Below are 27,455 nucleotides of genomic sequence, written 5' to 3'. Positions count from 1 at the left end.
GTTCTCATTGCATGTATGGTGCTTCAGCAAACGGTAGCTACCATAACGAAAGTCAGCTCCCTGGTAAGTAGTTTATTCATAAATAGATGTATGCTGTGGATGACTAATAGGATTGATAAATGTGAAATGAATAGTGTTAAAGGATTACAATCATGATTCGTAAAATTCCAAGTGTAATGGTTGCATAATCAAAAATGACGTATCATAACCACAGCCACCATGTAAACATCTTAAGTTATGAAATGGCTTAAACGAATGCAGTTTCGTGCAAAGTTATAATAAAAGTGGCTTTCCCTTGCTTATTTAGGAATGCGTTATAACACGTATGAGTTAAGTTTAGAGTTATGTATCTGGCAGCTTGTGGAAGTAGTGAAAATTTGTACATTCATTTTATCTGGAAAGCTTTATATTTTCTAATATTAAAGAAGTTTACTCTCATTTGATTGTACGGGACAGGTACCAGTCACCTGTTGATGTACATTTCGTGTTGAAGGAAAAAAATATGACTGAAATAAACACGAAATGTCATCTCTGCGGTAGATCGACCGGCTGGGAAGCCGGTGGGCCCGGAACTCTAGGGCTCGAGGCCACAGCTCGTCCCAGTCGCTTTCCCGCCGTTGGGTTGTTAACTGTATACACCTCCGTTGCTCCAGATCTTTGGCAATTCTGCATTTATTGGCTTCAGGCAAAATGGTCAACTTAGGCGACGTGTTCCCCAACTTTTCTGCGGACTCCACCGTGGGAAGCATCAAGCTCCACACCTTCTTGGGCGATTCGTAAGTGTTTGTTGGTGTAAGTAGGAGAAAACTACTGGGACTTTTAATAATCATCTCGTAAGATCGAACGGTGTTTTGTCATGTAGTGAATATGTTATCAAGTGACTGTGTCCAAGGTTTTATTGATGTGAAGGGAATTATGTAGAAGCGGAGGTGATGAAGAGATGCATTAATTCGTATGTCATTGTGTGGTGAGATGCGTGCATACGTATGAGTGGGGAGAGGGGTGTATGCAACATCCACCTGTTGCTGGGGGTTAGTTAAGCCACGCCTTGTTATATTATGTGTCATGCTCCCTTCCTCTTCACCCTTGTCTGAATGTATTTGTGCTCTAATGTTGCATTGCACTCTTAACGTTTTCGTATTGTATTAGTGGTATCTTCAGTTTTCTGGATAGTCTTTGGTTAAAAAGTTATTTGTAATTGTTTTTGTATAGGAATAAGTTATAGTTTTGGTGCCATAAAATTTGTTTGATCCCTCAAAGTCAAAAAGCAGAAATATTTCAGAATGCTGATAATGGTTCAGCAGATCCTTAGCTACAATGAAGTTAAATTTAGCCATAAACATTGGCAAGGCTCTGTTAATTCTAAAATTTACTAGCATTGCTAGGGATTTACGGTGAAGACAGAATAGCAATATTTGCATTCTAATTTTTTTATAAGTCGAGTTTATCAGTAACCAGGATAATGAGGTTATTTTTCCAGTGAGATTACAGTATACCAATATTATAGTCTTTGATAGTTTATAGTATTTAGATATTAAGATTAAGAAGTATCTGAAGTTAGTGAAACATGGAAATCGAGAACCATGAAAACTTAGTAAAAATGTATATTAGACCAGCATTGCTATTAGATTTTGATATAGATTGTTTCATGATGCAGATGTAGTGTTTGGGAATACCATATCTGACACCTGTAGATTTTAAGTTGAATCATTAACTGTATTTTAGGTAGAGTATTAGTAGTAGGGTTATGTAAATTAGCTGTAATCTGACACTTGCAGATTTTAAGTTGAATCATTAACTGTATTTTAGATAGAGTATTAGTAGTAGGGTTATGTAAATTAGCTGTAGAGTTTTATCTCATCTGTAGAGATTTATCTCTAACTATTGCAGTGACATGCACCTGTAGCATTTATGAATTAATATTGCAAAATGTCTCAAATGTCAGCGAACAGACTGCAGTCCTCAGTAGCATACAAGTTTAGCCTTTTCAGTGTACTGCATCATTATTGTGGTACAATGTAGGGTAGTGCTATGTGGTATGGTGTTTCCTGCTATTGTATCAAGTTTCCACAGGACAGAGGCCACTTCCCATAACCATAGCTGATCATTCACCTCACCCACACATGAATAGTAGGATGTAAAATAAAGATACTGTTATACAAGAGTATGCTCTACATGGAGAATTGTACCTCTCATACACTTTGAGCATTATAGAGTGAATATTGAATTATGATATCTTTTTTCTTTTTTTTCATAATTGTTTGCCATTTTTCAGGTTATCAAGTTAGTGCCAGGAATAAACAAAATGGCCTCATTTGCTTACATCCACTCGTTAGCCATCTTGTATAATGAACCAGAACCTATCCATAACCAGGCCACTCAAACCCTTCTGACTACTTCGTATTCTCTGATTGAGCCGGAGTAAACGAAGTGGCCTCATTTGCTCACATCCATCTTTAATTGTATTGTATGATAAACCAAAACCAGAACCTTCTATTCCATAACCAGGCCACTCAAACTTCTGACTACTTCATATTCTCTGGTTGAGCCATTAGCAGTATGTTAAACCCAGTACACCACATTGTTTCAGTATACTGTATCCCTTTCTTGCCTCCTGCCCACTACATGTTCAGGCCTCGAACCTTCAAAGAATCTTTCATTCCATTCTTCCCCCTTCCTCTTAGGTCTTATCCTTTTTACATTTTACCTCCATTTCTGATGTTTATACCCTTTTAGTCATCCTCTCCATATGTCCAGACTGTATTAACACACCCTCTGCTCTCTCATACATACTCTTACTACCACCATTCTCTCTTACCCTATCCATTCTTAATCAGTCAACCCTTCTCACAACACACATTATCCTCAAAACATCTCATTTTCAGTACATCCATACCTCTTCTTTACATAGTATTGTGTAAGCTTTATAGATGCCAGTACCAAAGTCCAAAATCAGTGAAATGAATATGTTAATCGTCAGTAATGAATTACAAAGATTAGGTGCACACAAACTATTAAAACTTGACAATTGTAGAGAGAGTGAATTGGAAGGATGTGGTATACTGGGGTTGACATGCTTTCAGTGGACTGAACAAGGGCATGTGAAGCGTGAGAGGTAAACCATGGAACGTGTGAACGAATGTGGTCTTGTTGTCTTTTCCTTAATATGAGGTAAGAGTTAAGCGCTTCTAGTCCAAGAAAAATGGTATTTACTGGATTGGCCAGTTCTGAGTATGGATGGTGAGGATGGGCACTGCAGGTGGCAGAGGTACTACTGTGGGCACCACAGATGCAGTAAGTCCCAAAAGGAGGTGTGCAACTGTCATTCACTGTGACCTCAAGGCAACTGTCATGAATTATTCTTTGTTTGGCTTTCTATCATTTGCCAAGCCAACAGTGCCCACAATATTTTCAGAATTCAGCTTGTGGCAGGAAGTTAGTTATGTAGATTAATGTAATAGCATCCTGGTACATAACTGGACTGATACCTGTAGTTCTGAAGAGATTGATGAAGAAACCATTTGATTTCGATTTTGCAAAAAGTGAACCTGTTGTAGACAAGTTGTGCACTGCATAAAACATAAAAGAAAATTTTATTTGAAATTCTTCAAAAGAAAATTTTGTTTGAAATTCTTCTTAGTATATGGTTTTAACAAGAAAATGTGGACTTAGGTAGATTTTGATGATATAGTACTTAGAACATCAAATTCTTAGAGTTGGACACTTACGTGATGCCATTGTAAGGCCAGGACAAGGACACAAACCACAGAAACATGCAGTATTTTAGCATTTGAAACATCAAGAATGTTTGTAGACATGTTGCTAAAGAGAGTGTTTGTAGACATATCTTCTTGTGATTTTACACTGTTGCCAAAGACCTTTTCTTTACTTTTCAGATATGTATAGTTTTCACCAAGATAACATTGTGCTTACACATACTGTAAGCTTTGTTGTCACTTGATTTAGAATAAGTATATATTCTGTAAGTCTTCAGTTTCAGAACTTTGGTGCCATTTTGACACCAATGGCATATGTGAAAGTGCTATTTTTTTATGTCCAAGTTACATAACTTTAGTAGTTTGTGGTTTGAGGTCACCACTTGTGTAGTTACAAAACTGCATTGATTACTAAAGTTATAAGTGTATAACTAACAAAATTTTTAAGTAACCGGGTGAGACAGGCATAGAGCAGTTTTGTCATGAAATACGTATAAGGTTTCTCCTGTTTGCATTTTTTGCGTTATATAATGTTGATATTACTGTGATATCATGCTCAGAGGTATTTACATGCCTGTTATCCTTTTCCATAGTATTTGTGCTTTGGTAAAATATGCTTTTTGACTTGAAAGATTTTGTGCTTTCAGTATTGTTTGACTTTATGTTTACACCTCACATCAGAGCTATACCCACATATGTTGTTGCATAATATTTATCAAGAAATATTCCATTTTTATTGTACTCTGTTAGTTATTTGATTGTTGATGATGACATCATAAGCAAAATATTTAATTTGGGGGAATTCTGCTGCATCACAGAAACTGGGAATAGCATTGCAACAAGAAATTTGGGCATATCTTAGGAAGGTATCAAGATCTAATATTTTGAAGAGTGAACATTTTACTGGTAGTTCTGTCATCTTTGATGCAAGAAATTTGTTTATTATTATTCTTGTACTTTGACTTGTTGAACACAGCAAGGACTTGAATGCTGAAAAGGAAATATTTGAGGGTACAGTCACAAGTATAAGGCTGACAAATTTTAGATTAACCCTTGGACTGTATTTTACACACACCAAAAATATATATATATATATATATATATATATATATATTTTTTTTTTTTTTTTGCCGCTGTCTCCCGCGATTGCGAGTTAGCGCAAGGAAACAGACGAAAGAAATGGCCCAACCCACCCCCATACACATGTATATACATACGTCCACACACGCAAATATACATACCTACACAGCTTTCCATGGTCTACCCCAGATGCTTCACATGCCCTGATTCACTCGCAACCATACAACATTGTTGGAACCACTATTCCTTCAAACATACCCATTTTTGCTTTCCGAGATAATGTTCTCGACTTCCACACATTCTTCAAGGCTCCCAGAATTTTCGCCCCCTCCCCCACCCTATGATCCACTTCCGCTTCCATGGTTCCATCCGCTGCCAGATCCACTCCCAGATATGTAAAACACTTTACTTCCTCCAGTTTTTCTCCATTCAAGCATACCTCCCAATTGACTTGACCCTCAACCCTACTGTACCTAATAACCTTGCTCTTATTCACATTTACTCTTAACTTTCTTCTTTCACACACTTTACCAAACTCAGTCACCAGCTTCTGCAGTTTCTCACATGAATCAGCCACCAGCGCTGTATCATCAGCGAACAACAACTGACTCACTTCCCAAGCACTCTCATCCCCAACAGACTTCAGACTCTTATCCCCTTTGCCTTTGTACAATAGCACTATGCACGCATTCCGCCAATCCTCAGGCACCTCACCATGAGTCATACATACATTAAATAACCTTACCAACCAGTCAATAATACAGTCACCCCCTTTTTTAATAAATTCCACTGCAATACCATCCAAACCTGCTGCCTTGCTGGCTTTCATCTTCCGCAAAGCTTTTACTACCTCTTCTCTGTTTACCAAATCATTTTCCCAAACCCTGTCACTTTGCACACCACCTCGACCAAATCACCCTATATCTGCCACTCTATCATCAAACACATTCAACAAACCTTCAAAATACTCACTCCATCTCCTTCTCACATCACCACTACTTGTTATCACCTCCCCATTTGTGCCCTTCACTGAAGTTCCCATTTGCTCCCTTGTCTTACGCACTTTATTTACCTCCTTCCAGAACATCTTTTTACGTATTTGCAGTCCAGAGTTCATTGATAATGAGTTTGAGAAGATATATTCTATTGGATCTAAGTTAAAGTACCCTAGATCTTTCATTGATAAATCCCTTAAGTTAGCAAAGAAATCATTTTATAAAGTTGAGCCCAAACCTCCCATTGACACCAAGAATCTTTTAGTTCTCCCTTTTAATAATAATTTCACTTTGCTTCCCATGTTGCTTAAATCCTTTAATGTAAATGTTGCCTTTAGCAACAATTATACTATAAAGAATATCTTAATCAGGAATTCACCAGAAAATTCTCTTGGTTACATCTATAAAGTTCCTTGTGGAAACTGTGATAAATTTTATGTTGGTCAGACTGGTAAGGATCTTTCTGTTAGACTTCAGCAACATAAATATGGTATAAGAACGGGACAAGAATCAAATGCCTTGTTTAATCATGTTAAAAACTATGATCATTGTATTGACTGGAGTAACGCCATCTCAGTTGTTAACTCTAACTCTATTACCAAGAGAAATATCATTGAATCTTCTATTATTAAATACACAAAGAATTATAATCTTACTATTAGTGATGGTCTGTACAAATTAGATAACTTTGTTGTTGATAAGATTTTTTTTTTTTTATATACTTTGTCGCTGTCTCCCGCGTTTGCGAGGTAGCGCAAGGAAACAGACGAAAGAAATGCCCCCCCCCCCATACACATGTACATACACACGTCCACACACGCAAATATACATACCTACACAGCTTTCCATGGTTTACCCCAGACGCTTCACATGCCTTGATTCACTCCACTGACAGCACGTCAACCCCTGTATACCACATCGCTCCAATTCACTCTATTCCTTGCCCTCCTTTCACCCTCCTGCATGTTCAGGCCGCGATCACACAAAATCTTTTTCACTCCATCTTTCCACCTCCAATTTGGTCTCCCTCTTCTCCTCGTTCCCTCCACCTCCGACACATATATCCTCTTGGTCAATCTTTCCTCACTCATTCTCTCCATGTGCCCAAACCATTTCAAAACACCCTCTTCTGCTCTCTCAACCACGCTCTTTTTATTTCCACACATCTCTCTTACCCTTACGTTACTTACTCGATCAAACCACCTCACACCACACATTGTCCTCAAACATCTCATTTCCAGCACATCCATCCTCCTGCGCACAACTCTATCCATAGCCCACGCCTCGCAACCATACAACATTGTTGGAACCACTATTCCTTCAAACATACCCATTTTTGCTTTCCGAGATAATGTTCTCGACTTCCACACATTTTTCAAGGCTCCCAAAATTTTCGCCCCCTCCCCCACCCTATGATCCACTTCCGCTTCCATGGTTCCATCCGCTGACAGATCCACTCCCAGATATCTAAAACACTTCACTTCCTCCAGTTTTCTCCATTCAAACTCACCTCCCAATTGACTTGACCCTCAACCCTACTGTACCTAATAACCTTGCTCTTATTCACATTTACTCTTAACTTTCTTCTTCCACACACTTTACCAAACTCAGTCACCAGCTTCTGCAGTTTCTCACATGAATCAGCCACCAGCGCTGTATCATCAGCGAACAACAACTGACTCACTTCCCAAGCTCTCTCATCCCCAACAGACTTCATACTTGCCCCTCTTTCCAGGACTCTTGCATTTACCTCCCTAACAACCCCATCCATAAACAAATTAAACAACCATGGAGACATCACACACCCCTGCCGCAAACCTACATTCACTGAGAACCAATCACTTTCCTCTCTTCCTACACGTACACATGCCTTACATCCTCGATAAAAACTTTTCACTGCTTCTAACAACTTGCCTCCCACACCATATATTCTTAATACCTTCCACAGAGCATCTCTATCAACTCTATCATATGCCTTCTCCAGATCCATAAATGCTACATACAAATCCATTTGCTTTTCTAAGTATTTCTCACATACATTCTTCAAAGCAAACACCTGATCCACACATCCTCTACCACTTCTGAAACCGCACTGCTCTTCCCCAATCTGATGCTCTGTACATGCCTTCACCCTCTCAATCAATACCCTCCCATATAATTTACCAGGAATACTCAACAAACTTATACCTCTGTAATTTGAGCACTCACTCTTATCCCCTTTGCCTTTGTACAATGGCACTATGCACGCATTCCGCCAATCCTCAGGCACCTCACCATGAGTCATACATACATTAAATAACCTTACCAACCAGTCAACAATACAGTCACCCCCTTTTTTAATAAATTCCACTGCAATACCATCCAAACCTGCTGCCTTGCCGGCTTTCATTTTCCGCAAAGCTTTTACTACCTCTTCTCTGTTTACCAAATCATTTTCCCTAACCCTCTCACTTTGCACACCACCTCGACCAAAACACCCTATATCTGCCACTCTGTCATCAGACACATTCAACAAACCTTCAAAATACTCACTCCATCTCCTTCTCACATCACCACTACTTGTTATCACCTCCCCATTTACGCCCTTCACTGAAGTTACCATTTGCTCCCTTGTCTTACGCACCCTATTTACCTCCTTCCAGAACATCTTTTTATTCTCCCTAAAATTTACTGATAGTCTCTCACCCCAACTCTCATTTGCCCTTTTTTTCACCTCTTGCACCTTTCTCTTGACCTCCTGTCTCTTTCTTTTATACTTCTCCCACTCAATTGCATTTTTTCCCTGCAAAAATCGTCCAAATGCCTCTCTCTTCTCTTTCACTAATACTCTTACTTCTTCATCCCACCACTCACTACCCTTTCTAAACAGCCCACCTCCCACTCTTCTCATGCCACAAGCATCTTTTGCGCAATCCATCACTGATTCCCTAAATACATCCCATTCCTCCCCCACTCCCCTTACTTCCATTGTTCTCACCTTTTTCCATTCTGTACACAGTCTCTCCTGGTACTTCCCCACACAGGTCTCCTTCCCAAGCTCACTTACTCTCACCACCTTCTTCACCCCAACATTCACTCCTCTTTTCTGAAAACCCATACTAATCTTCACCTTAGCCTCCACAAGATAATGATCAGACATCCCTCCAGTTGCACCTCTCAGCACATTAACATCCAAAAGTCTCTCTTTCGCACGCCTGTCAATTAACACGTAATCCAATAACGCTCTCTGGCCATCTCTCCTACTTACATAAGTATACTTATGTATATCTCGCTTTTTAAACCATGATAAGTTTATGAATGCTCGTTGTATGTTTTGGACAATCACGTTTACCAAATGGCATCCTAGCTTCGTCTCTTCGATGCATATCAACTGACTGTTATATTTCTCTTTTGTGTCTCCCCTGATGATGTGATTATTACTCGAAAGTGCACTTGGGAACTTTTCGTGTTTCATTTTCCCCGTGGACTCATAGGAATATATATATATATATATATATATATATATATATATATATATATATATATATATATATATATATATATATATATCATTTGCCATAGAAAGTGATTGTAAATGTTGTACTAATGGAGAAGACATTATGTATATGAAATATATAATGGTGTCTGAATCTTAGATAAGAGTTGAGTAGGGAAATTTTTCTGTGCCTCAGACTTTCCAAGTTATGTTTACCACTGCTATGGTTTTCCTTTGAGTCTGGCTGTCACATGAGTTTAGAGCTTTTCGAACAACTCGTTAGACTTACATTGTACTAATACTGTTGGAAGATTTCTCATAGCTCTCTGACAGTTGGGAAATGAACTTAACATTCTTGCAAGTGTTTTAGGTCAGCTGACTCTCCACATTCCTCTGCACTTGATGAGGATCTGAGAGGCTTTCCATTTACCTGATATAAGTACCTGGTGATGAATGGTAACTTGAAACCCAAATGAATTCTCATATGTAATTTAGTGTAGGAACTTAGATTGTCCTCATACACAAAATGTTTCCTATGATGGACATGATTTGGCACCATTAGTTAAGTTAAAGGCAATCAGCCTAGAAATAAGGAAATGAAACAGTTTATTGTTGAATCAGAGGAGAGAAACAGTTAGTGCTAAAAACAAAGTCCAGAGACATAAGGTCAGCCACTGGTATTCCTTTTAATGAAATCTTGGCCATATTTGTATCTTTGAAGTATATAGGATGCTTTGGAGTATTATGTGCTTTAGATTTAAATTTGATTTACGTGTTGGGGTGGCTTTTAGGGTGACTAAAGTTTCCAGATGCAAATTAAGGACAACAGAAAACTAGAAAATAAACATGGCTGTAGAATTTTAAATTTCTTTTAGTTTAGTGTAATTTTGAGATATTAATTGTGCATCAACAGATGGGGCATCCTGTTCTCGCATCCTGCTGACTACACTCCAGTGTGTACTACCGAGTTGGGTCGTGTAGCAAAATTGGCCCCAGAATTTACAAAGAGGGATGTAAAGTTATTGGCAATTTCCTGTGACTCTGTTGAAGACCACCTTGGTTGGATTAAGGTAAGATCTTTCACTTTTTACATATCTTGTTTATCATTATAGACACTTTTTTTATGTATATACAGTCCAGGCAGAAAATATTGGCATGATCGGGCCTGCGCCAGTACTTTTCGCCTGTTTGTATCATACCTCCAAAACATAATTCTGAAATGGGGAAAAATACTCTGGCATCTCATGGACGTTGGTAGGGAGGGGGAACCCCCATGGTAGCAAGAGATGGCAGTCAGTCTGCCTGGAGCAATTGTGGTGAGTGGATTTTTTTTTTTTTTTTTTTTTTTTTTTTTTTTTTTTTCCCCTACTCTTGTTTGCTTTGTGGTATGTTTGTACTGCAATGCCTGGCCCTAAGGACTTGTCTAAAGAATATTGCTGCTATTGTAGCTTTGTATATATGGCAGGGTGTTTTTTTTTTTTTTTTTTTTTTTTTTTTTGTCTCCCGCGTTTGCGAGGTAGCACAAGGAAACAGACGAAAGAAATGGCCCCCCCCCCCCCCATACACATGTATATACATACGTCCACACACGCAAATATACATACCTACACAGCTTTCCATGGTTTACCCCAGACGCTTCACATGCCTTGATTCAATCCACTGACAGCACGTCAACCCCGGTATACCACTTCGCTCCAATTCACTCTATTCCTTGCCCTCCTTTCACCCTCCTGCATGTTCAGGCCCCAATCACACAAAATCTTTTTCACTCCATCTTTCCACCTCCAATTTGGTCTCCCTCTTCTCCTTGCTCCCTCCACCTCCGACACATATATCCTCTTGGTCAATCTTTCCTCACTCATCCTCTCCATGTGCCCAAACCACTTCAAAACACCCTCTTCTGCTCTCTCAACCACGCTCTTTTTATTTCCACACATCTCTCTTACCCTTACGTTACTCACTCGATCAAACCACCTCACACCACACATTGTCCTCAAACATCTCATTTCCAGCACATCCATCCTCCTGCGCACAACTCTATCCATAGCCCACACCTCGCAACCATACAACATTGTTGGAACCACTATTCCTTCAAACATACCCATTTTTGCTTTCCAAGATAATGTTCTCAACTTCCACACATTCTTCAAGGCCCCCAGAATTTTCGCCCCCTCCCCCACCCTATGATCCACTTCCACTTCCATGGTTCCATCCGCTGCCAGATCCACTCCCAGATATCTAAAACACTTCACTTCCTCCAGTTTTTCTCCATTCAAACTCACCTCCCAATTGACTTGACCCTCAACCCTACTGTACCTAATAACCTTGCTCTTATTCACATTTACTCTTAACTTTCTTCTTCCACACACTTTACCAAACTCAGTCACCAGCTTCTGCAGTTTCTCACATGAATCAGCCACCAGCGCTGTATCATCAGCGAACAACAACTGACTCACTTCCCAAGCTCTCTCATCCCCAACAGACTTCATACTTGCCCCTCTTTCCAAAACTCTTGCATTTACCTCCCTAACAACCCCATCCATAAACAAATTAAACAACCATGGAGACATCACACACCCCTGCCGCAAACCTACATTCACTGAGAACCAATCACTTTCCTCTCTTCCTACACGTACACATGCCTTACATCCTCGATAAAAACTTTTCACTGCTTCTAACAACTTGCCTCCCACACCATATATTCTTAATACCTTCCACAGAGCATCTCTATCAACTCTATCATATGCCTTCTCCAGATCCATAAATGCTACATACAAATCCATTTGCTTTTCTAAGTATTTCTCACATACATTCTTCAAAGCAAACACCTGATCCACACATCCTCTACCACTTCTGAAACCACACTGCTCTTCCCCAATCTGATGCTCTGTACATGCCTTCACCCTCTCAATCAATACCCTCCCATATAATTTACCAGGAATACTCAACAAACTTATACCTCTGTAATTTGAGCACTCACTCTTATCCCCTTTGCCTTTGTACAATGGCACTATGCACGCATTCCGCCAATCCTCAGGCACCTCACCATGAGTCATACATACATTAAATAACCTTACCAACCAGTCAACAATACAGTCACCCCCTTTTTTTATAAATTCCACTGCAATACCATCCAAACCTGCTGCCTTGCCGGCTTTCGTCTTCCGCAAAGCTTTCACTACCTCTTCTCTGTTTACCAAATCATTTTCCCTAACCCTCTCACTTTGCACACCACCTCGACCAAAACACCCTATATCTGCCACTCTATCATCAAACACATTCAACAAACCTTCAAAATACTCACTCCATCTCCTTCTCACATCACCACTACTTGTTATCACCTCCCCATTTGCGCCCTTCACTGAAGTTCCCATTTGCTCCCTTGTCTTACGCACTTTATTTACCTCCTTCCAGAACATCTTTTTATTCTCCCTAATATTTAATGATACTCTCTCACCCCAACTCTCATTTGCCCTTTTTTTCACCTCTTGCACCTTTCTCTTGACCTCCTGTCTCTTTCTTTTATACATCTCCCACTCAATTGCATTTTTTCCCTGCAAAAATCGTCCAAATGCCTCTCTCTTCTCTTTCACTAATACTCTTACTTCTTCATCCCACCACTCGCTACCCTTTCTAATCAACCCACCTCCCACTCTTCTCATGCCACAAGCATCTTTTGCGCAATCCATCACTGATTCCCTAAATACATCCCATTCCTCCCCCACTCCCCTTGCTTCCATTGTTCTCACCTTTTTCCATTCTGTACTCAGTCTCTCCTGGTACTTCCTCACACAGGTCTCCTTCTCAAGCTCACTTACTCTCACCACCCTCTTCACCCCAACATTCACTCTTCTTTTCTGAAAACCCATACAAATCTTCACCTTAGCCTCCACAAGATAATGATCAGACATCCCTCCAGTTGCACCTCTCAGCACATTAACATCCAAAAGTCTCTCTTTCGCACGCCTGTCAATTAACACGTAATCCAATAACGCTCTCTGGCCATCTCTCCTACTTACATAAGTATACTTATGTATATCTCGCTTTTTAAACCAGGTATTCCCAATCATCAGTCCTTTTTCAGCACATAAATCTACAAGCTCTTCACCATTTCCATTTACAACACTGAACACCCCATGTATACCAATTATTCCCTCAACTGCCACATTACTCACCTTTGCATTCAAATCACCCAACACTATAACCTGGTCTCGTGCATCAAAACCACTAACACACTCATTCAGCTGCTCCCAAAACACTTGCCTCTCTTGATCTTTCTTCTCATGCCCAGGTGCATATTCACCAATAATCACCCACCTCTCTCCCTCAACTTTCAGTTTTACCCATATTAATCGAGAATTTACTTTCTTACACTCTATCACATACTCCCACAACTCCTGTTTCAGGAGTATTGCTACTCCTTCCCTTGCTCTTGTCCTCTCACTAACCCCTGACTTTACTCCCCAGACATTCCCAAACCACTCTTCCCCTTTACCTTTGAGCTTCGTTTCACTCAGCGCCAAAACATCCAGGTTCCTTTCCTCAAACATACTACCTATCTCTCCTTTTTTCACATCTTGGTTACATCCACACACATTTAGGCACCCCACTCTGAGCCTTCGAGGAGGATGAGCACTCCCCGCGTGACTCCTTCTTCTGTTTCCCATTTTAGAAAGTTAATACAAGGAGGCCCCCCGCAGAAATGTAATAAATAAATAGCTGAAACTACAAGGGTGGCTCTACATTGTGCAAAGATGGATGAAACGCTTCATTGATGTTGGTGGCATTGACATTCCTTCTCATAAGATACTACCTTGATGACCCTGTATCACTTCCCCACACACTCTGAATATTATCCAACATCAAGTAGACAAGAATCCATGTATTTCAATTTGACAGTTAAAGGAAGACAACTCTAGGCTACTTGGTCATGTGTCTGTATGGACTATTTGTAGCTGGCTTCATGATAACTTGAAATTTAAAAGATGTATGCCTCGCAAGAAACTGCTTTTGACAGACCACCAGTGCAAGAATGGACTCGCATTTGTCAAGAAATATATAGTGGGATGAGGAAAAGTGGAAGTGTTATGGTCTGATAAGGCTACATTTGATGTAACTGGCAGTCAGAGACAAAATGTACCTGAGGCCAAAGTACGTTCAAGCAACCGTAAAATTTCCAGACTCACTAATGGGTTGGGGGGCTTTTGGCTTTAATGGTACTGGAAGTCTTGTGTTTTTATCTTGAAATGTGGCTATGAATGAGAATCAATACCTGGAACTGTTGTGTGATGAATTATCTGTTTTGAGAAGACTGGTTGTAATATTTTTATGCAAGATGGTGCACCATGCCACACTGTTAAATTGATATGTGAGTGGTTTGCATTTTGTGGTGTGACATACGTTCATGACTAGCCGGGTAACTCACCTTGTGGTCAATTATAAAGTCACAGTTGTGTGGATGGGATACATCCAGCATTCCTAAGGTCCAGGCCACCATCCAGGATATTTGGGACAACTTTGACCCTATATACCTTCAGCATCTTGCAACATCTGTTTCCAAGCACCTTCAGGATGGTATTAAGACCAGGGGATGTCATATGAAGTACTGAGAGGAGATGAGTACCTGTTTTGTTTGTTATTTTTGTATGTTGTGTCAGTGTAAGCAGGGCACACCATTTATTTTTGCCAGGACTGTATGTATAGTAACTGACTTGTCATGGACATAGATAACCCAGTCATGGTTAACTTGGAGGGAAATTAAGAGTTTGAAAAAAGTATGAAGCTAGAGTTTCTCTGGTGTTTGTAGATTTCTTTCTGAAATGTTACAGTTAACCTCAAACCATTTACTAATTTTTCCTTCAGCAATTGTGGCACAAAACCCTTAATCTGTAAGTACTATGGGAGAGTTTTTACTCGGTCAGTATTTGTTGTGCTGACGAAGATCCTTGCAGTACAAGGAAAACAGGAGGCTGCATGGACGAAACTGTATATCTAGACAGAAAAAAAAAAAAAAGTAATATTTTCAAGTTTGACAAAGAAAACAGTCATAAACATGAAAAGGCCATTATTTTGCCATGGGAAAGTAGGAAATAAATTTATGTGGGTTAAGTGAAATGCCCATTTTTATTGCAGGACACAACATAGAGTGGATCATAGGGTGGGGGAGGGGGCGAAAATCCTGGGAGCCTTGAAGAATGTGTGGAAGTCGAGAACATTATCTCGGAAAGCAAAAATGGGTATGTTTGAAGGAATAGTGGTTCCAACAATGTTGTATGGTTGCGAAACATGGGCTATGGATAGAGTTGTGCGCAGGAGGATGGATGGGCTGGAAATGAGATGTTTGAGGACAATGTGTGGTGTGAGGTGGTTTGATTGAGTAAGTAACGTAAGGGTAAGAGAGATGTGTGGAAATAAAAAGAGCGTGGTTGAGAGAGCAGAAGAGGGTGTTTTGAAATGGTTTGGGCACATGGAAAGAATGAGTGAGGAAAGATTGACCAAGAGGATATATGTGTCGGAGGTGGAGGGAACGAGGAGAAGTGGGAGACCAAATTGGAGGTGGAAAGATGGAGTGAAAAAGATTTTGTGTGATCGGGGCCTGAACATGCAGGAGGGTGAAAGGAGGGCAAGGAATAGAGTGAATTGGATCGATGTGGTATACCGGGGTTGACGTGCTGTCAGTGGATTGAATCAGGGCATGTGAAGCGTCTGGGGTAAACCATGCAAAGCTGTGTAGGTATGTTTATTTGCGTGTGTGGACGTATGTATATACATGTGTATGGGGGTGGGTTGGGCCATTTCTTTCGTCTGTTTCCTTGCGCTACCTCGCAAACGCGGGAGACAGCGGCAAAAAAAAAAAAAAAAAAAACATAGAGCTGTGCCACTGTTTTGTCTGGATATAGTACAGCACTGAGCTATGATCATTTGAATTCCCATCATGTATAACTCCATATCTTATCCGGAGACATTACTGGGAATAAAACATCAGGAAAAAAATTTCCACATCACAGTCACTTCTAAATCATCAAAGAAAGTGTAACTGCTTCATCGTTGCAGGCAAGATTCTGCCAAATATGGTAGATTTTTTTATTCTTAAATGAACTTTTAGGAAAGATTGCACAGTGCTGCAAGGGTTAATAGACTTCTGTCACCCAGTGTATTCGAAATGATGAAACCTCTGAATTTGACGACATATCCAGTTTATTGATAATTCATTAACGTAATTACCAAAGAGGATGAAATTTTTGCAAAAAGTTTAAAGTGTGTATGTGTCTTTTTAGGACATCCAAGCTTACAACAGTCTGAGTGGAGATTTCCCCTACCCAATCATAGCTGACCAGAACCGAGATCTAGCTGTCACCCTTGGCATGATTGACCCTGATGAAAAGAATGCAGCCGGCATGCCACTTACATGTCGTGCTGTTTTTGTCATTGGTCCAGACAAGAAGCTAAAGTTATCTATTCTGTATCCAGCCACTACTGGGCGCAATTTTGAGTAAGTGTTTTCTTTTTAGCTGAAGATTCTTGTCCAGAAATATTGTTCCTAGTCACTTGTTATTATTTTTAGAGTTTCAGATATTTGTTAGCATGGTTATTTCTAATAACCTCTCATATTGGTTACCAAATTGACCTTCATTCTGTGATTTGTTATTATCCATTCATTCTTCCATGGTTACCATTCATATGTAGAATTACAGATGACCTTCATGTTTTGCATAGGTTTGAAGTATCATAGATATAGGATATCAGCATGATTTTGAACTGCAGTGATGGATATCTTGTAATTTTTATGTTAGCATGACTGGGCAACAGATCTTTTGTTTGTATAATTGTATTTGCCCATTGCATAGAAAGTTAGAAACCTTCCTACTATGCTACCTTTAATCAGTGCCCAAAATATATGTGCATCATGTTCACAAAGTCATGGTAGTTTTCAGGAAGTTCTTTGTATCTGCTTTGCTTATCACTTGAGCACACTGTTGAGGTACATGTATTTATTAGCAATTTGAAGTTTTATTTACCACTTATGGACAGAACCTTTTGAGCTAGTGGTTAGAATACTATTTTACCCTCAGATTGAGGTACATCCATGAGGATTCGCTCCCCCACTGACCATCATGAAACACATGGGTTTCACAGGAGATAACAGCAACCATTACAGGCTTATTAACACAGTGCAAAGATGCGATAGGATCCAGTGACCTCTCACCCACATTCATTCATGTACATATGCTTGCTGTTTGGACCCTCACCCCCATTCATTCATGTACTCATGCTTGCTATTTGGACCTACTGACAGTTGCTTGATTTAGTTTTGTGATGTCGTCATTCTCATCTCTGGTCTTGAGATTAAAGGCACACTGGAAAGTACAGGCCTGCAGCATTGTGGCACAGAAGGGAGGGAGGACTTATCAATCTCTCACCTACATTTCTTTATTTATACAATCATGTGTGCGATCTTTGGAGTATCTAATAGTTGTTTGATGTCAGCATGTGGTGCCTCTCCTTTTATCTCTGGCCTTTAGACCTAGTAGATATTGATTTTATAATCCTTAGGTTTCTCATGATTTAGATAAAAAGAACTTTTTTATATCTTAAGGACTAGTTAACTTATACTAAACATTGCTTTCAACTACCCGTGATGGTTTTTGTGACTTTTTTTTATGGTAATACCTCCTCCATTTAGATATAAAAATACAAGAATTAGGGATAAAAATTACCACAGTGAAAATAATAGTTTTATGTAAAGTGTGGACTGTAGTTTTAGATTTTAAGGACTCCTATTTTCTTTTTGTACGAGTAGCTAACAATGTGATGTTGATCTTGACCAAGTAGAGATTTTGTAAAGTGAACATGAGAAGCTTTATAGCTTATGTTATTTCATCCCAGAAAGTTCTTGAAAACTAGTGTAGATAGTTCAGAGCGATGACTTTCAGGCTAAGCATTACTATTGATCAGCTCTGTTAACTAGATTGTGGAAGAAGTGATGGCTCATTTCCCTTTTAAAGATTTTCTTGTAGCTGATTCAAAAGAAGGTCTGACTAAGCAATTACTGATAGTTATTCAGCAAGCAGGTTTCTTTATGTTGCAGAAATCTCTGATTGTTCTGGAACAGAAATTAACTTAATTCATGAATGATTAATGTTCCTTAACAGGTCCGGTTCACCTTTAAGCTGTGTGCTATTAGGTTATTTACAGTACTAGTAACATAGCTTATGTTGTTGTCCCAATGGGTTTATGATAATAGGATGTTTGTTGAGCAAAATTTAGCTTTTAGGTTTTACAACTTATGGCTGTTTCAAAAATGGAACCCCCCCTCCCCCTTTTTTTTTTTTTTTTTTTTTAAGGGGGGGAGAAGTTACTGCTGCCCAGATAGATTGGAAATGCAGCATAATGTAGGAGTAGCTTGTTTGTGTTTTTGATTATGAATACCCCATCGCATTTAAAGGTTAATCCCTGAACATCTCTATACAGATCTCTACAGAAAAAGAGTGACCTTGCTGAGCCTTGTTGGTGGCTGAGGTGGCAGTGCACAATGTCTTTCCCCACAGTCAGTCATCCTCCAACTATGCCAATGAGATCTCATTTTCAACCATTTTCTTGGAGGAAACTTGAGCAGTTGGCTAGATTTGGAGGATCAGCAGATGATCCTGGATTATTTTATGATGACATGTCTTCATATTTTTTAGAGAGAGATTTTATGAACGCTGACTTTAGCTGTAAAAGTTGATCAAGATGATAGAGTTTTTCTAGCAAAAGAGGATCCTCGGCAGTGTTGCCAGCACCTGCCGACCTACACAGCAATGCATTTGGCAGGTGCAGCTGGTAGTTTTAAAAACTTGCATGGCTTTTATTTTTTTTTTTTTTTTAATCTTTTAATCGCACTGACTGTAGCAATAAAAAAATTACTGCAAATGATAAACATAATAACAGTTAGTAATCAGTTTTTCAGTGTAGGTAAAACTCACTTTAAAACATACTCAGTCGCAACTACTTGCTTGCACTTTTTAGTGCATTGTTCTGAAACACCTGAAAAACTTACACACATTATTAGGGTTTGAAAGGAGTGTTATTGAGACATTTGAAGGTTGAGCATAAAGTAGCCTACCTGCATAAACCAGTTTTTTGTGGAAGACCTTGTGTTCATGGAAATTTATTAAAGAGGTTCCAATTTAAATGTTTGCGTGAGATATGACCATTTTGATTCTTAGAATAATCCTAAGGTTGATCCATTCAATCTTTTTCTGGAAAGTTTAGTGTATGTATAAAAGGTTTGTAGGTTCTGTTACACTGCAGTTACCTATATGCACTCTTTGGAGAGGGAGGTTTACGGTATTGAACATTGACTACTGTCTTATAACTCCCTAAATTTATGTATGCTGTCCACATTTACCATATCTTCAGTCATTGTATTCATTTCATCCTTTTTAACATGTTTCCTACTTTGGCTTTGTGTCCTGTGGTTGTTCCATCCCCACATCTCTCAAAGAACAATTCACTTTCCAAGATGAAGAAGACCTTGTGATATCTTTAATTGTCCACAGAGTCTGGTTTGCTTATCCTTCATAACCTTACGAAAGGGTGTCTTAATTGAAGCAAATGCTCATAGTGATGTTTCTATTTTTCAATGTCCTACGTATTCCAAAAGAACTTGTATCAACTTTGAAAAGAACATACTTTTCATTAAACTGCCAAATAGGATCTTATTCAAAAAGACCTGACATAGTTCCAAACCATCATAGGTCATGATGGCTTTTGTATCCTAAGCAAGTTTGATCCTATGATCTACAGTTCTTTCTAGCTTTTGAAAATAATGAATAGTTTTGGAGTATCTGCAGTTCCCTTATCAACAAAGGGTTCCAGTATTGAATCATGAGTGGTCACCCTGACACGTTTTAAGCTCTAAAAATTTTAGGTGTCTGAACTGACAAAGGAGCTGTCATGTGATGCTTTGGTTAATACCATTGGAATGTTTTGACACAAATTTCCTTTTTCCAGTGATAAAGGTCCATTAGAAAGTGATTTTTACACAGGTTTACTTTCAAAGTTTAGTAAAACAGCCTCAGAATTCATCAAACATCCTTAGAGCAAAAGGCAGCTGCCAAAGTGCCTGTTCCCATATGAGGCAAGTTATCTTCAAAAAGGGATCCAGCATAATATTTTGGAAGCTTAACTTCACTTTCACTTTCTCCAGTAATAGAAAATACCCAGTGATTTGGTAAGCTTAGTCTTTTTAGAGCTATTCTGATGAATCTGTTGTAACTGTATTTGTTAGGGTTTTAAGACATTTTCTGTAGTGTTAATCATCGTGAATTTAGATTAACGACTATTGTTCCATTTGAGATTTTTTTTTGATGCCTTTGGGTTTAGTACTTGACAGTGTTTCTGGTCCTTCTTCCCTTCTCATTCTCTTCAAAATACTAACTGGAATGTGGCCCAATCACCAGTAGTGAGTGAGAGGATGTGTGAGAGCTTGCCATGTTCTGCCTCCCTTCCACAGCATCACCAGCCTGTGTATGGTCATTGAGCACTGTAGACTACCCTATATCAGCCTGTTATGAATTACAGTGGGTAAAGGGAATGAATCCACTCATATATATGTCATTCTTGGGGTGGGTACCAAGTAAATGATATTTTTATATTTGAAAGGCTATACCTGCAGTAGAGAAATATTTAATCCTCCAGAACAGAGTCTGTTTAAAGTTTTGTTTGAAATTTTGGAATTAATGGTTTCCTTACAGAATTATGGCTATGATGATAATGTAAAGGTTTTTACAGCTCCCTTAAAATACTTTCATAATCTTTGACATTTTTCTTCTTGATGGGATTGTTTGACTTTATCGTTGAGCTTTCTGCAGTTAATAGTAACTGTCTTTATCCATATCTCAGATGGCTGTTCCCTTTGGGAACTTCCTCAATGGGATGGCCATGGCAGAAGTCTCAGTAACTGGTGAATTCCAGTGCCGCTTTTTACCCTTTACTGCCTTACCCTTAACAGACTACTAGCATAGGGCAACTACTTCCTAATGCATCTACCTATTGTTCCAGTCTATTAATTTTACCTGATGCTACCACCTGATGTTCCCACCTACTGCTCTCTGTCACTTCTACCATTATGCCAAAAGGCAGGACTAGCACTTAACACTCACCACAGGAAATATCTAGAGTTACGTGAGTCACGTGTTGTCAAGGGTTTTGTGTGACAAGGAGAGATTGTATATTTGGGGACAAAATGCCAGATTGGACATAAAGAAAATCAGGGTTGGTCCTACTGTAGTGCATTGCAGTCGTAAGAAATTGTACATACAAACTAAGTCGAGGTGAACTCGGGTGTATTTACCCTTATTTTAGGAGTGCTTTATTTATGTAATTGTTTTCCTTGTCTTATTAATTTTCTTCTCTGGTTACTTTCAGTGAGATCCTGCGTGTCATTGACTCTCTTCAGTTAACTGCTGTAAAGAAGGTAGCAACCCCTGCTGATTGGAAGAAAGGAGACCATTGTATGGTGGTGCCTTCAATCCCTGCTGATGAGGCTAAGAAGGTTTTCCCAGAACACAAAGTTCACGAAGTTCCTTCTGGAAAGCATTATCTCCGCACTACACCTCTGCCATAATGAGATAAAGCTTACCACTGGTAAAACTTGACTTGTGTTGTAAAGTCATACTTTGCAGAGCAGTAATATCTTGACTGACATTACCAGCACAAAAATTATAGTGAAGTAAACACAGAATTCAAATACAATAGCAGTAGAATTTTTTTGGGAAAGACATATCTCTATTCTTAACTTGCTGAACATAGGCTGTAGGCTTGAGTAATTGCTCCTTCCAGAGCATAAATTGTACACATTTTTCCCATCCAAATATTTGAAGGTTTTGAGAAATTGAACTTCAACCCTCTGCAGTTTTGCATTTTGTGATAATTACAGTGATTGCCTTAAAGAATTATATGTAAGTGCCTACCTGCACCTATGCATTCCTTTTTATACATCATTCAGCTTTGAAATAAAAAGGCTTTTACTTTCCTCATTAAAAGCTGTTACTTTCCTCAGGTCTTAAGGTGTAGCAGATGGCCAGGTTTAAGAACAGATATAGTATTTGACAGGAAGGAGCTCATAAGTTGAAAAGAGGATGTCAGAACATTGAATAATGTTAACTATATGTATTGTAGCTATTTTTACATATTTATATTATTTATTTATTTTTTTGCTTATACTTTGGTGGTCTCCTGCATTAGCGAGGTAGCACAAGGAAACAGACGAAAGAATGGCCCAACCCACCCACGTACACATGTATATACATACATGCGAATATACATACCTATACATTTCAATGTATACATACATAGACAAATATATATATATACACATGTACATATTCATACTTGCTGCCCTCAGCCATTCCCATCACCACCCAGCCACACATGAAATGGCACCCCTCTTCCCCCTGCACGCGCGTGAGGTAGCGCTAGGAAAAGACAACAAAGACCACATTCGTTCTCACTCAGTCTCTAGCTTTCATGTGTAATGCACCGAAACCACAGCTCCCTTTCCACATCTAGGCCCCACAAAACTTTCCATGATTTACCCCAGACACTTCAGATGCCCTGGTTCAATCCATTGACAGCATGTCAACTCCGGTATACCTAATCGTTCCAGTTCACTCTATTCCTTTCACGCCTTTCACCCTCCTGCATGTTCAGGCCCCAATCACTCAAAATCTTTTTCACTCCATCTTTCCATCTCCAATTTGGTCTCCCACTTCTCCTCGTTCCCTCCACCTCTGACACATATATCCTCTTTCTCAGTCTTTCCTCACTCATTCTCTCCACGTGACCAAACCATTTCAAAACACCCTCTTCTGCTCCCTCAACCACACACTTTTTATTACCACACATCTCTCTTACCCTTTCATTACTTACTCGATCAAACAACCTCACACCACATGTCCTCAGACATCTAATTTCCAGCACATCCACCCTCCCGACAATTCTATCTATAGCCCATGCCTCGCAACCATGTAACATTGTTGGAACCACTATTCTTTCAAACATACCCAGTTTTGCTTTCCAAGATAACATTCTCGATTTCCATACATTTTTCAACGCTTCCAGAACCTTCACCCCTCCTTCACCTCCTATGATTCACTTCCGCTTCCATGGTTCCATCCACTGCTAAATCCACTCCCAGATATCTAAAACACTTCACTTCCTCCAGTTTTTCTCCATTCAAACTTACCTCCCAATTGACTTGTCCCCCAATCCTACTGTACCTAATAACCATGCTTTTATTCACATTTACTCTCAGCTTTCTTCTCTCTCACACGTTTCTCACCTGAATCAACCACCAGCGCTGTATCATCAGCGAACAACTGACTCACTTCCCAAGCTCACATCCACAACAGACTGCATACTTGCCCCTCTTTCCAAAACTCTTAAATTCACCTCCCTAACAACCCCATCCATAAACAAATTAAATAACCATGGAGACATCACGCACCCCTGCTGCAAACCAACATTCACTGAGAACCAATCGCTTTTCTCTCCTACTCATACACATGCCTTACATCCTCGATAAAAACTTTTCACTGCTTCTAACAACTTGCCTCCCACACCATATATTCTTACTACCTTCCACAGAGCATCTCTATCATATACCTTCTCCAGATCCATAAATGCTACATACAAATCCATTTGCTTTTCTAAGTATTTCTCACATACATTCTTCAAAGCAAACACCTGAGCCACACATCCTCTACCACTTCTGAAACCACACTGCTCTTCCCCAATCTGATGCTCTGTACATGCCTTCACCTATTCAGTCAATACCCTCCCATTAAACTTTCCAGGAATACTCAACAAACTTATACCTCTGTTATTTAAGCACTCACTTTTATCCCCTTTGCCTTTGTACAATGGCACTATGCAAGCATCCCACCAATCCTCAGGCACCTCACCATGAGTCATACATACATTGAATAACCTTACCAACCAGTCAACAGTACAGTCACCCCCTTTTTTGATAAATTCCACTGCAATACCATCCAAACCCACTGCCTTGCCAGCTTTCATCTTCTGCAAAGCTTTAACTACCTCTTCTCTGTTTACCAAATCATTCTCCCCAACTCTCTCACTTTGCATACCACCTCAACAAAAACACCCTATATCTGCCACTCTATCATCAAACACATTCAGCAAACCTTCAAAATACTCACTCCATCTTCTCACATCACCACTTCTTGTTATGACCTCCCCATTAGCCCCCTTCACTGATGTTCCCATTTGTCCCCTTGTCTTACACACTTTATTTACCTCCTTCCAAAACATCTTTTTATTCTCCCTAAAATTTCATGATACTCTCTCACCCCAACTCTCATTTGCCCTCTTTTTCACTTCTTGTACCCTTCTGTTGACCTCCTGCCTTTTTCTTTTAAACATCTCCCAGTCATTTACATTATTTCCCTGCAAAAATCGTCCAAATGCCTCTCTCTTCTCTTTCAGTAATAATCTTACTTCTTCATCCCACCACTTACTACCATTTCTAATCTGCCCACCTCCCATGCTTCACATGCCACAAGCATATATTTATTTATTTTATATTTATTTATTTTGCTTTGTCGCTGTCTCCCGCGTTTGCAAGGTAGCGCAAGGAAACAGACGAAAGAAATGGCCCAACCCACCCCCATACACATGTATATACATACACGTCCACACACGCAAATATACATACCTATACATCTCAATGTACACATATATATACACACACAGACACATACATATATACCCATGCACACAATTCACACTGTCTGCCTTTATTCATTCCCTTCGCCACACATGGAATACCATCCCCCTCCCCCCTCATGTGTGCGAGGTAGCGCTAGGAAAAGACAACAAAGGCCCCATTCGTTCGCACTCAGTCTCTAGCTGTCATGCAATAATGCCCGAAACCACAGCTCCCTTTCCACATCCTGGCCCCACACAACTTTCCATGGTATACCCCAGACGCTTCACATGCCCTGATTCAATCCACTGACAGCATGTCAACCTCGGTATACCACATCGATCCAATTCACTCTATTCCTTGCCTGCCTTTCACCCTCCTGCATATTCAGGCCCCAATCACTCAAAATCTTTTTCACTCCATCTTTCCACCTCCAATTTGGTCTCCCACTTCTCCTTGTTCCCTCCACCTCCGACACATATATCCTCTTAGTCAATCTTTCCTCACTCATTCTCTCCATGTGCCCAAACCATTTCAAAACACCCTCTTCTGCTCTCTCAACCACGCTCTTTTTATTTCCACACATCTGTCTTACCCTTACATTACTTACTCGATCAAACCACCTCACACCACATATTGTCCTCAAACATCTCATTTCCAGCACATACACCCTCCTGGGCACAAATCTATCCATAGCCCATGCCTCGCAACCATACAACATTGTTGGAACCACTATTCCTTCAAACATACCCATTTTTGCTTTCCGAGATAATGTTCTTGACTTCCACACATTCTTCAAGGCTCCCAGGATTTTCACCCCCTCCCCCACCCTATGATTCACTTCCGCTTCCATGGTTCCATCCGCTGCCAGATCCACTCCCAGATATCTAAAACACTTTACTTCCTCCAGTTTTTCTCCATTCAAACTTACCTCCCAATTGACTTGACCCTCAACCCTACTGTACCTAATAACCTTGCTCTTATTTACATTTACTCTTAACTTTCTTCTTTCACACACTTTACCAAACTCAGTCACCAGCTTCTGCAGTTTCTCACATGAATCAGCCACCAGCGCTGTATCATCAGCGAACAACAACTGACACACTTCCCAAGCTCTCTCATCCACAACAGTCTTCATACTTTCCCCTCTTTCCAAAACTCTTGCATTCACCTCCCTAACAACCCCATCCATAAACAAATTAAACAACCATGGAGACATCACACACCCCTGCCGCAAACCTACATTCACTGAGTACCAATCACTTTCCTCTCTTCCTACACTTACACATGCCTTACATCCTCGATGAAAACTTTTCACTGCTTTAACAACTTGCCTCCCACACCATATATTCTTAATACCTTCCACAGAGCATCTCTTATCAACTCTATTATATGCCTTCTCCAGATCCATACATGCTACATACAAATCCATTTGCTTTTCTAAGTATTTCTCACATACATTCTTCAAAGCAAACACCTGATCCACACATCCTCTACCACTTCTGAAACCACACTACTCTTCCCCAATCTGATGCTCTGTACATGTCTTCACCCTCTCAATCAATACCCTCCCATATAATTTACCAGGAATACTAAACAAACTTATACCTCTGTAATTTGAGCACTCACTCTTATCCCCTTTGCCTTTGTACAATGGCACTATGCATGCATTCCGCCAATCCTCAGGCACCTCACCATGAGTCATACATACATTAAATAACCTTATCAACCAGTCAACAATACAGTCACCCCCTTTTTTAATAGATTCCACTGCAATACCATCCAAACCTGCTGCCTTGCTGGCTTTCATCTTCCGCAAAGCTTTTACTACCTCTTCTCTGTTTACCAAATCATTTTCCCTAACCCTCTCACTTTGCACACCACCTCGACCAAAACACCCTATATCTGCCACTCTATCATCAAACACATTCAACAAACCTTCAAAATACTCACTCCATCTCCTTCTCACATCACCACTACTTGTTATCACCTCCCCATGTACATATATATTTAAACATATACATACACAGACATATCCATACTTGCTGCCTCCATCCATTCCCATTGCCACCCAGCCATACATGAAATAGCATCCCCCTCTCCAGCGACGTAGTGCCAGGAACAGACGAAAAAGGCCACATTTGTTCACACTCAATCTCTAGCTGTCATGTGTAATGCACTGAAACCACAGCTCCCTTTCCACATCCAGGCTCCACAGACCGTTTCATGGTTTACCCCAGATATTTCATATGTCCTGGTTCAATCCAATGACAGCACGTCAACCCCTGTAAACAACATCATTCCAATTCACTCTATTCCTTCCAAGCATTTCACCCTCCTGTATTCAGGCCCCAATCGCTCAAAATCTCTTTTACTCCATCCTTCCACCTCCAATTTGGTCTCCTACTTCCCTCCACCTCTGACACATATATCCTCTTGGTCAATCTTTCCTCACTCATTCTCTCCATGTGACTAAA

The 27,455-nt window shown here is 39.8% G+C and overlaps 1 protein-coding gene across 1 annotated transcript; it reads left to right on the top strand.

Annotated features, from left to right (window-relative positions):
* On the top strand, positions 1-22,294 carry Prx6a (Peroxiredoxin 6a). The gene is made up of 5 exons (XM_071695577.1): positions 1-63; positions 541-776; positions 10,180-10,336; positions 16,544-16,758; positions 21,678-22,294. Exons 1-5 carry the CDS (start codon positions 16-18, stop codon positions 21,874-21,876), a joined length of 855 nt encoding a protein of 284 aa, XP_071551678.1. The 5' UTR covers positions 1-15; the 3' UTR covers positions 21,877-22,294.
* Positions 22,295-27,455: the final 5,161 nt, after the last annotated feature.

The sequence above is a fragment of the Panulirus ornatus genome, chromosome 58 (assembly GCF_036320965.1).
Source record: "Panulirus ornatus isolate Po-2019 chromosome 58, ASM3632096v1, whole genome shotgun sequence".
Lineage (NCBI taxonomy): Eukaryota > Metazoa > Arthropoda > Malacostraca > Decapoda > Palinuridae > Panulirus > Panulirus ornatus.
This window is presented reverse-complemented; position numbering and strand designations above follow the sequence as displayed.